The sequence below is a fragment of the Rhinatrema bivittatum genome, chromosome 2, assembly GCF_901001135.1.
Source record: "Rhinatrema bivittatum chromosome 2, aRhiBiv1.1, whole genome shotgun sequence".
Classification (NCBI taxonomy): domain Eukaryota; kingdom Metazoa; phylum Chordata; class Amphibia; order Gymnophiona; family Rhinatrematidae; genus Rhinatrema; species Rhinatrema bivittatum.
The window spans coordinates 415,255,099-415,267,056 of NC_042616.1; the positions used below are offsets into that span (position 1 = coordinate 415,255,099).

General features: G+C 44.7%; 1 protein-coding gene across 1 annotated transcript; it reads left to right on the forward strand.

Moving 5' to 3' along the window:
• Nucleotides 1-6,049: 6,049 nt before the first annotated feature.
• LOC115083313 (myb-related transcription factor, partner of profilin-like) lies at nt 6,050-7,360 on the forward strand. Its single transcript, XM_029587118.1, has 3 exons — nt 6,050-6,377; nt 6,542-6,667; nt 6,801-7,360. The coding sequence occupies exons 1-3, from the start codon at nt 6,050-6,052 to the stop codon at nt 7,358-7,360; spliced, it is 1,014 nt and encodes a 337-aa protein (XP_029442978.1).
• Nucleotides 7,361-11,958: the final 4,598 nt, after the last annotated feature.

Here is an 11,958-nt window from a genome sequence, read left to right on the forward strand (position 1 = left end):
TAGAGGAGGAGAACCGCACCTGAAAGGGAGCGAGGGCAAACGGGACTGTGCCGGTGAGCTACGAGAGCTGTCTCCCGCCCCACCCGACGTCATCACTACCCGACGCCAGCTGACTGCATTTAAACTGCAGAGCAGCAGCAGTATTTGGGAGCCTTAGAGGAGGAGAACCGCACCTGAAAGGGAGCGAGGGCAAACGGGACTGTGCCGGTGAGCTACGAGAGCTGTCTCCCGCCCCACCCGACGTCATCACTACCCGACGCCAGCTGACTGCATTTAAACTGCAGAGCAGCAGCAGTATTTGGGAGCCTTAGAGGAGGAGAACTGCACCTGAAAGGGAGCGAGGGCAAACGGGACTGTGCTGGTGAGCTACGAGAGCTGTCTCCCGCCCCACCCGACGTCATCACTACCCGACGCCAGCTGACTGCATTTAAACTGCAGAGCAGCAGCAGTATTTGGGAGCCTTAGAGGAGGAGAACCGCACCTGAAAGGGAGCGAGGGCAAATGGGACTGTGCCGGTGAGCTACGAGAGCTGTCTCCCGCCACACCCGACGTCATCACTACCCGACGCCAGCTGACTGCATTTAAACTGCAGAGCAGCGGCGCGCAGCCGCCGGCGCGCAGCCGAAGCCGCGCGCCAAAGGGGCGCGCCCCTGAAGAAAAATTTTGAGGAGGAAGAATCCTTCATTTAAATGGGGAAGAAGCGGAAAATGAAGGTATTAACATCTACACCGGTGGCAAAAGAACAAAGAGGACCGATGGACTTACACTTGGTGCGAAGGGTGAGTCATACCTCTGTGGAGGCTCCTCAAAATGTATCTTTATCGTCTGGGGCTTCAGCTAGTCCTGCCCACCACCAGATATCCATAAGCACCTCAGGAAGTGTTGGGGTAAATGTTTTAGATACCCCTAACACAGGTGAGGTGGTAACAACTAAAGATAGAGATAAGGATCCCCTGGAACAGGTTGCAGACAGTATTGAAGGTGAGGAGGAGGGAATGGCTGCACCAGATCCAGAGAATATATCTCTAGTAGACATCTGGAAAGCGATTACAAACATGGAAAGGAGGCTATCCCAATCCATGGCCCAAGCTACTGTTTTCTCTAGTGAGATAAAAGGGGAACTGAACGACCACAGGAAAAGAATAGAACAGATTGAAATCGTTAATACTGCTATGAACTCTCAGGTAACAGCTTTACAGACAACTGGGACTACTTTCATCAAAGATACTCTGGTTATATATAAAAATCTGGAAGGGTTAGAAAATGATATGCGGAGGAAAAATTTACATTTTTTAAATTTTCCTGTTACCAGATTGTTATCGCCGCAAGAACTATTTAAAAAATATGTCAAAGAGATATTGAGTATTACATCTGAAATTCTTATTTCTAAGATATATTATTTACCCAATTCCAGGAGAGAAGGTTTAGCCCCAGAAGGTGGGATAGTTAGTGTTAGTTGATAATAGCCCTAATCTAACATCATTCTTAGAGGCCTCTGAAGATAATATTCCAACAAGGGCAACCTTGATAGTTGCCTTTGTTGCTGAACAGGACAAAAATCTAGTCTTGCAAAAATATTTTAAAAATAAAAGTTTCTTGTTCTGTGGTAAGATAGTTCAGGTTTTCCCTGATGTATCAAGAAGTACTCAGATGAGAAGGAAACAATTTCTTTTGATGAGACAGCAAGTGTTGGCTATTGGAGCCACCTTCTTTCTCAAATTCCCGTGTAAGTGTATTATAACACTACACAAAAACAAGTTTGTTTTCCTTGATCCTTCCCATCTAGAACTTTTTCTTAAGGATAAAAGTAGTTGAGGAGTTGTAATCGTGAATATGGATATATTGGGGCGGATTTTAAAAGGCGCGCGAATAGCCTACTTTTGTTTGCGCTCCAGGCGCAAACAAAAGTACGCTGGATTTTAGTAGATACGCGCGGAGCCGCGCGTATCTGCTAAAAACCTGGATCGGCGCGCGCAAGGCTATGGATTTTGTATAGCCGGCGCGCGCCAAGCCGTGCAGCCTACCCCCGTTCCCTCCAAGGCCGCTCCGAAATCGGAGCGGCCTCGGAGGGAACTTTCCTTTGCCCTCCCCTCACCTTCCCCTCCCTTCCCCTACCTAACCCACCCGCCCGGCCCTGTCTAAACCCCCCTCTTACCTTTGTCAGGGGATTTACGCCTCCCGGAGGGAGGCGTAAATCCCCGCGCGCCAGCGGGCCTCCTGCGCGCCGGGCCGCGACCTGGGGGCAGGTACGGAGGGCGTGGCCACGCCCCCGGACCACCCCGGACCGCAGCCACGCCCCCGGACCTGCCCCCAAAACGCTGCCGACACGCCCCCGAAACGCCGCGACGACCGGGCCCGCCCCCCGACACGCCCCCGACACGCCCCCCTCGGAGAACCCCGGGACTTACGTGAGTCCCGGGGCTCTGCGCGCGCCGGGAGGCCTATGTAAAATAGGCTTCCCGGCGCGCAGGGCCCTGCTCGCGTAAATCCGCCCGGTTTTGGGCGGATTTACGCGAGCAGGGCTCTGAAAATCCGCCCCACTGTATACTGGTTAGAAAAGTGTATATTCTCCTGAGATGTTCATAAATGTATGATTATTTTCTTATATTCTTTTTCTTTTTACTGTAAGCTCCTCATAAAGTGGACTTAGTTATGGGAAATGAGGAATAGATATTGTTTTCCTAGTTTTGAATTTGATGTATTAGAAGCCAATTTTGCTTGTTTTCTTTTCATTGTAAAATGTATGAGAAATCAAATAAAGTATAAATTAAAAAAAAAAAAAAAAGTATCTTTGCTACATTTCTGGTTCTGTAAAACCTGAAATAGATTTGCAACTATAGATATATTGATTTACATTTAAAGCTAAGATTATTGTTCTTGTTCCTTCTCGAGTTATTTCAGTCACAGGCTCTGCTTTTTTTCTCCATTGGGCTCCATGTGACTTACAGGCCTTATACTTGGGGAATACTGAACCCTTTGGCCCCTCCTCCAGTTCTGTGCAGCCTTGAAAGCTCATTTGTAGCATTGTGTCTGGATAATTCTTATGTTGGGCCAATAAGATGCCTTGCATCCTGCAGTACAGTCTCATTTTTCTCCACAGGTAATATGACCAGTTGAACTCTGCAGTATTAAGTGGATAATTATAATGTTCTCTTTTTCAGAAGAAGTTGTACATACCAGCCACCAACACATTGGCAGCTGGTCAACAGAGATGGCTGATTCTGAAGTATCAGACTGTGAAAGGCACTGGGATCCCAGGTGGATAGAAGGAGCTTTTCTAAATCCAGGTTCTTATTTTATTTGCCTGTTGCACTGTGGAATCCAAAGCCATCAGTTCTGGTAAATGTTACACCCATGACCTGGCAACGCCTCACACAGATCTAGATTTCAGAGTTGCCAACCTTGCCACTTTAGGAGGGAAACTCCCTCTTAATTGGCTCAAAGTATCACACTTTTCCCCCTTTCTCCCTCACTAACAGTTCCCTAGAAATGGACCATGGATGGTAGAAACAGTCTATAGCACTGAGGATTATCTGTATGCAACTAGTCAAGGGAATTGCAGTCTTTGGAATAAATCACCATAAGAATCTTTTTTTTTTTTTTTGCTACAAGATATAGCTCCAATTATATTTAAATCTTTTTATTAACAGCCATATAACCATACACTGACACACAGTTGCTCCTTCTACACACCAGTATTAAAATATATAGCCTAACCTGACAACAGAACAATATCAAATAGTTTCAGCATGACCCCATCTAATCCCATCCATCTCCCTGATCATATTCATTATAAATTTATCCAGCAAGCAGGATTTCACTAAGCAAAACAAGAAATGCCATAAAATAAGTTAAATTAGTTCACAATTAAGACTTTGAGCTCTAGGAGGTAAAGACTGATAGCAAGATTCTCAGATATGCAAATAAAGTTTACTTATAAGGAAATTGTTTCTCCTCGTTGACATCTTTTCCATCTCCATCATAGAATGCATAGCACTCCTCCATAGGACAAATGAAGAGGCTTACGGAACACACTCCTGGATAAGAATATATTTCTTGGCAACGAAAAGAAAGCGTTCCTCAAGAATAATTTCATAAATTTGTTCCCCTTAAATGTTGAAGGACAAATATCAGACAAAACAATTTCTGGAGAAAGAAAATCCACTGAGCCTACATTATTTGCCCACTGAGCCTACATTATTTGCTAAAAAGCAGGCAATTTTTTTGCCAAAAGTACTGAATGAATCTCATTAGAACGCCAAAATAAATGGCTCAAAGTGCCCAGCAAATGATAACGTTTAGATCATTTATCTGGTTGTAGAATATGTGCTAAAAGAACGACCTCCTTGATGAGTAATGCTTCTTTTTCCAAAATTGACAGAACGTTTCTCTGAATAAGACATTTCCTGTAATTTTATGGATCTGCCTATAACTATTAATAAATACCTCTGTGTCAATTGCAAAGAAAACTCAGATTTCCATTTATTTATAGAATCTATAAGTTCCACAAAGTTTTCATTCTGCTCCAAAGGCTTTTGGAATCCAGATATCACAGGTGCATGAAGACCCTCTGCAGATGAGAAATTTCAATAATCTCCACTTTGGTATCCATCAGATTTTCCTTATCAAGTGAGAATACCTAGTGCTTTCATTCTACCTTTAGAGAGATCAAATTGAACCTGGATATCTTGAAACAGTTTAATATTTCCTTCTGTCCTTGGTAAATGATTTAATCAGATCTTCCTACCTCTGAAAAATAGAATCCATAGCAGGAGAAAAATCAGCATTTCCTCATAGTGGAGATTCCCTTTAATTCAAGTGAAATACCTGGCACAAAAACTGCTAAATTCTCCTTAATGAAAGACCTATAGGGCTATATTTAATTTCACAAGGAAGCTTGGATGCAGAATAATATAATTCAAATTATAGGGCTTGAAGAATTGTCAATTGTTTTTCCTCATCCAAGAGAGTAAAATGAACAGTATTGAATATCCAATCAGACAAATATCAAAACACACAGGACACATTATACATTTTTACATTTGCTAAACCCAAGCCCTCATAATCCCAACTCCTTATAAGGGTTCCCAAAACCTGCCTTGTTTTTTTGGCCTTCAGAGAAAACAATGTAAATATTTATTAACAACATTCTAATTTTTCTCCTTTACAACCTAAAGGCCTAGATTCAACAAAAGGCTATAAATGTAGCAGAAATAGTACCCGCGATAAAAAAAAAAAAAAAAAAAAAAGGGTGGTTAGGATAATTGCTTGTGCACCGCATCGCATAGGCAATTTTCGCGTTGCGTCAGCACTTCACATGTTACATCAGAGCTCCGCTTTACATGTCGCATGTTGATTTGTACTTGGCGTGTTGTTTTTCTGGTTTATATATACCAGCTTCCTGGAGAGAGGAGAGGGGGGTAGGTGAGTTGGTAGTTGGTTGGAGGTATTTAGTGAGTTCTGAGTGAAGTGTCCTGTGGCTCGTTTCTCATCTGGTTCCCTTTCCCTTTGTCTGTTGTCTTGATCTTTGTGTGTGAAAGTTTTTGTTAATTTGTCCTGTTTGTCTGTCTTTCTTTGTGTTTGGGTGAGGGGTGGTGGTGAGGCAGAGGAGGAGTGGTGAGGTGTGGTAGTGTTGAGGAGTGGAGAGGATGGAGCATAAGAGGCAGGGGGAAAGAAGAGAGGAAAGGAGGGGGAGGAGAGGAGGAGGGAGGACAAGGGCAGGAGTGCTAGGGGTAGGAGTGCGGACAGAGATAGGAGTAGAGATAGGGAGGGGGCAAGGGATAGGAGGAGGAAGGGGATAGGCAGGCGAGTGCAGTGGGGGGAAAATGACAGGCTAGGGATAGACTGAGAGGGCAGAAGGGAGGGGAGTTGGTAGAGCAGGTTCAGGAGGGGGAAAGGAAGGGAGGGGAGAAGAGCGAGGGAGCGAGGGAGCGAGAGTCAGGAAAGGGAGGACATCTCTCCGGAAGCGGAATTGGCACCCTATTCAAGCAGTCAGGCAGCAGGGCGCGTTTGTCTGAGCGCATTGAACTTCAGCCCTTTGGATAATAAAATGATCATTGCTGGGGTTCTGGAACATTATGCCATGCTCTTCGGCAAGTGTGCAGCCAAGACCTCGGAGGCACCTAAGGGCCAGATCTGGTGCACCATCGCCCAGGCTATCTCAAGGCATAGCAGCATGAAACGCAGTGGGGAGCAGGTGGTTCACGGGTACCGGGACATAAAGGCCCTGTTGAAGACAAAGGTGGCTAACTGCAATGGCGGAGGAGCCCCTTGTCCAATTTTGCTCATGCCCATGGAGGAGTGCCTGGTCCAATGGCTGGGACCAGATATGTTCGAGGGCAAGGCTGAGCAGCTGGACACCACACAAGCTGGAGCCGGTAAGTTCACCTCACCTGTATATGGCAAAGGTGCTACAGTTGTGCATATCATTTGGCATAAGATGCTCACATTGACTGAAATGCAAAGTGCTCATTTCATGCCAAATGATGCATGTGTGAACCTCTTGGCTTTGGTACTTATGTCTTCTTCTTTGTTTCCACAGCCCTCACGCAGGACTCTGGCAGTCCCAGCCGTCAAGCCCCAGGGATCAGCAGTGAAGCCCCAGGGACCAGCCATGCAGCAGCACTTTTCTGTGCTCCCATGCTTATGGATGCACAGACACAGTTCAGTGAGGAGGAGGAGGAGGAGCAGCAGCAGCAGCAGCAGCAGCCTTCTCAGCACAACCAGATCCTGAAAGCCCTTGGATGAGCAAGTCCACTGAATATGAGCTTAAACAATTCAGCATTTATGGAGGAACCTAGCCTTCAGTGGGACACAGTTGAACCAGCGCAACCTCGTTCCAGCACAAACACATAGCCAACACAAGGCAGTAGGCACTGAGTCGGAGCAGCCCACCAACCCCCTCATGCCACTTCTGGAGGCCCAAACCTCCGCTCCGGCCACGATGAGCACAGCACTAGCACCAGCACTGGCAACAACCGAGGCCTCAATGCACGAACAGCTGGACCGGCTGGAAAGGAGCCATGGTGTCCACCTCCACCATATATGGGCAGAGCTAGTGCACCTGAGGAGGGCTGTGAATAAGCAGACCCAGGCCCTGCGGGACCAGACTGAAGACCACGCACAAGCTCTCACCACAGTAGCTACCTCAATAAATAACCTCACCAGCATCCTGACCCAGATTCTGCAACAAATGCCAGAGCTTCCACCTGTGCCTTTCCCAGCATCCCAAGACTCCACACCATTAGCAGTACCCAGCTCAAAAGATGATCCAAGGGTAGGCACCCCAAAGACATGCCACCCCAAGTGGCAATCCATGCCATGGCCAAGGACCATGAAGGATCAGAACTGTTTCCTGTAACGCTTAAGAACAAGACTTGTCAAACAAGCCTAGCCGGGCTTCTGGATAGAGTTCCTGTGCTTGTGCTGGTTAGATTGAAGAAGCCTGCTGGGCCCATCCTGACTGCAGAGTTCCTGTGCCAACTAGATGGAAGATGCCTGCTTAGTCCATCCTGACTACAGAATTCCTGTGCCAGCTAGATGATGGTCTGCTATCTGCCAGTGTTGTCCTGCTGTGGATTGGTTAAACTATTATTAAATAAATCACATTTGGATGCTAATGATGTAGCAAATTACAGACCGATCTCTTCATTACCATTTGTAGCTAAAATTATTGAATGTGTTGTGCTAAAACAGCTTACGGATTTTCTTGAAAATAATGAAATTCTCGATCCACATCAGTTTGGATTCCGTCGTTGTATGAGTACTGAGCTTCATCTCATTTCTCTCATTGATACCATTAAACATGATCTTGATAGTGGTCAGCAATATCTTTTGGTCTCCCTAGACATACCTTCAGCCTTTGACACGGTCAACCATGATATCTTACTTTTTCGTCTTTGTGAATTCAGTATTCCTGGTGCTGTTCTTTCATGGTTCATTGATTACTTGGATGGTCGCTCGCAGTCATTTAAGTTTAATCATCAGTTATCTTTTGCTCAAGTGCTAAAATCCGGTGTCCTGCAAGGGTCCACGCTTTCTGCGATGCTATTCAATATATATCTTGCTCCTATCACCAAATTGTTGGCTAGTTTTACAGATGGGTTCAAAATTTACACCGACAATATACAGTTTTACATTAAAATTCAAACCCCCTGGCAAAGTACAATTGATCATCTTCAATTATGCTTATCTACAATAAAACAATGGTTACATCAGAATAAACTTTCTGTTAATACAAACAAAACAGAGTTCTTATTGATACATCGACCCCATTCTGATCCTCAAAAAGACACTATATAAGAGTCTTGGCTTTTGCTTGATGCTATGTTATAATTTAAACCACAAAGGCAATTATCAAAAACTGGATTCTATAAACTTCGTTTAATATCAGGATTACATCATTTGCTCTTTGATTCGGATTTTCATACGGTTGTGCGAGCTATCATCTTTCTACATGTTGACTATTGTAACAGCTTGTTATTAGGTTTACCTAAATCTACCCTACAACCTTTGTAGTTATTAATTAACTCAGCTGCTAGACTTGTCTCTAACATTAAGCGATTTGAGCATATCACACCAATTCTTTTTAATCTAAAGTGGTTATCTATCTCTGAGAGGATTTGGTATAAGATTGCTATAACAGTTTTCAAATTACTTAGTCCTGAGTCTCCTCCTTGGACCAACGCTTTTTTAAGAATCTGTGAACCTGCTCGTGGGTTGAGATCTTCACAACTTGGTCAACTTGATATCCCTGCTGTTCATCTTGCGAATCTTTCCACAACTCGTGAAACTTTTTTTCTGTAGCTGCTCCTGCCTCATGGAATTCTCTTCCATATGACTTACACATACAAGATAATGTTAAAAAATTTAGGCATCAATTTAAAAGCTTTCTTCTTCAATATGCTTATGGTATGCTTTAAACTGAAGATGGATAATTATTATTGGTGAAAACAATTTGAACTTCCTCTGGTAAATGTGTTCTATTTTGTGCTTGTTATTTATTTTTTTGTCGTTAACAGTATGACTGTTTGTTGTATTTTATGTTTTCAGATTATTTTATGTATGTTTTATTGTAAATCACCTAGACCTATTTTGTGACAGGCGATTAATAATTTTAAGAAATGAAATGAAAATGTCTACTAATTATGCCCTCCTCAATGCTCTGTTTGTACTCCAGCCTCCTTGATGCAGTCTGCAGTCATGGTCTGCAGTCATGGTCCAACTGCTATCTCTTCCCATCATGTCTCATCTCATTTCATCCCATCCTGCTGCTGCCTCCATGTTGATGTCTCATCTCATCTCATCCTGCTGCTGCCTCCATGCTTGTGTCTCATCTCATCTCTTCTCATCCTACTGCTGCCTCCATTCTGGTGTCTCATCCTACTGCTGCCTTTATGCTAGTGTTTCATCTCCTCTCATCCTGCTGCTTCCTCCATACTGGTGTCTCAACTCATCTCATCCTGCTGCTTCCTCCATGCTGCTGTGTCTTCTCCTGGGGCTTCTGTCTCCATGCAGTGTTATTTTCTCCTGGGGTTCCTGCCTCCATGCTGCGCTCTTCACTCCTGGTCCTCGGCCTCCATGCTGTGCTCTCCAGTTCTGGTCCTGCTGCTTAACCTTTGCTGTCTTGGCCCTTAACCTGTCCCCTTGCATGCAATCTTTAAAATGGACTGTCAGGGCCTTCACTTGAATGCCTTTTGGTTAACATCACATAGTTGTGCTATTATCAGTTCTAACATTAGAGCTGTACTCTAGCTATTGGGGTGCCAGTTCCTTTTTCTATGTTCTTTGCTTGTGCAAAAGGATAAGATGTTAATACTATATATGTAATGTTCCCATTTGTAACAATTTATGTAGAGGTCTGCACTCAATGTGCTGTTCATTTCAGTTACAATGTGCAATTACATATCTTGTCCTTGCAGAATGTAATTACAAAAGATGTTGACTTGCTTTCAGTCTGTTGACATTTGATGTGTAATAAAGTGGTCACAGGTTTGAAAGAACACTTTCTGCTTAAGAACATTCCATACTGGGTCAAACCAAGGGTCCATCAAGACCAGCATCCTGTTTCCAACAGTGGCCAATCCAGGCCATAAGAACCTGGCAAGTACCCAAAAACTAAGTCTATCCCATGCTACTGTTGCGAATAATAGCAGTGGCTATTCTCTAAGTCAACTTAATTAATAGTAGGTAATGGACTTCTCCTCCAAGAACTTATCCAATCCTTTTTTAAACACAGCTACACTAACTGCACTAACCACATCCTCTGGCAACTAATTCCAGAGTTTAATTGTGTGTTGAGTGAAAAAGAACTTTCTCCGATTAGTTTTAAATGTGCCACATGCTAACTTCATGGAGTGCCCCCTAGTCTTTCTATTATCCGAAAGATTTAAACACCTCTATCATATCCCCCCTCAGCTGTCTCTTCTCTTCTTGTCTGTTTTTATTGTGTACTTTTTCTTGTAAGGGTTCACTAAGTCAAAGGTTTGGGATCCACATGACCTTGCATGCTAGAGTGCCATTAGCCATTACAAGTAGGTACTTTTCTGGCAGGCAAGACCATATGGCCTATGGCATACAACCAAAAGCTGATTGTATGCTCCCAAGGAAGACAGCAAGAGCTAAACAGGAAGCTCCTTATTATGGAGCTTCACTATTGACTCCAGTTGCCTTCTCCAGAGAGAATACTCTTAGCTAGCTGTTGGGTACATGGGCATTTGTGTGAGATGGACACTAGCTAGCTAGCATTCACTTCCATATGCAGTCCGATGGAATAACTGTAGAAATGTTTGCCTAGAGGTACAGTAGCTGTCTTCACTCTGTTGCGGACCAATCAGTTGTCTAGCTATGTGAAGATCATAGTGCACCTATTACAAGCCATTAGCCTGTAACATTTTGAAGATATATCACCTCTGAACAAACAATGGCCCTTCTCTCTGGCTCTGGCAATGAATACAATCATGACATAAGTCTTAAGTCAGAGGGCTATTTGAAAATGACGTAAAGCCCAAGGTGTGTTTTATCACTAGGGAGCATAAATGTGCAGCTGCAGGTGTCCATATTAAGGGCAAGTTACACTAATCACAAGACTTAACTTGGGCCCCATACTTGGGTCCTCACTCTACCTAAAAGGCAATCTGGACAAAACCCTTTTTAGGTTCCACCCTAAACAAAATGTCTTCTACTTGCAGGAAGCTCTAACACCATGTCAGCAGATGTGTGACAACTGAGGAGGTGTAAGGCAGTTGAGTAGGTTAGAGAAACCCAACAGCCCAAGAGCAGATAGCTAGGAGGCCTGCTGTTGCTTGGGAGCAGGCAGACCTCCACAGACTGGCTGCTTCTCCTGTTCTGGCCTGGCATGTGGATCTGTATAATATCAGTCTGGGGAGGTCTACCTGCTCCCAAGCAACAGCAGGCCTCCTAGCTTTCTGCTCTTGGGTTTTGGGTTTCTCTAACCTACACAACTGCCTTACACCTCCTCAGTTCTCACACATCTGCTGACAAGGTTTTACAGCAGCCTGTAAGTAGACAGAGATGCATAATGCACAGGTTGTATAGAGGACTGTTACATTGGCTGGCCACAGCACCCATGACTGCCCTCCTTACCCTTCGCCACCTTCCCGGAAACAGGTTCTGGTCCCGTCACGATGTGCAGGGAGCGCCTCCAGCACTGCACTCCTTGCAGCAGCCCTGCCTGCTGCCGGCAGCTTTGCTGCGCAGCAGAGACGCCGCCACCACTCTCTCTGCAGGCCTGGTTCCCTAGGCGCATGTGCTTTTCTAGATTATTTAAAGGGCCCATGGCATGCTAAGGCTGCCGGCCCTCCCCGCTGTGATGTCACGGGGCCCGGTATATAAAGCCGGGCTCAGCCTTCGTTAGTTGCCTTCGCAACAGGTCCTCTTGCTACTCATTGCTTCCTGGTGATTCTCCGTGTTCCTGATTACCTTCTCCCTTCTGCGTAC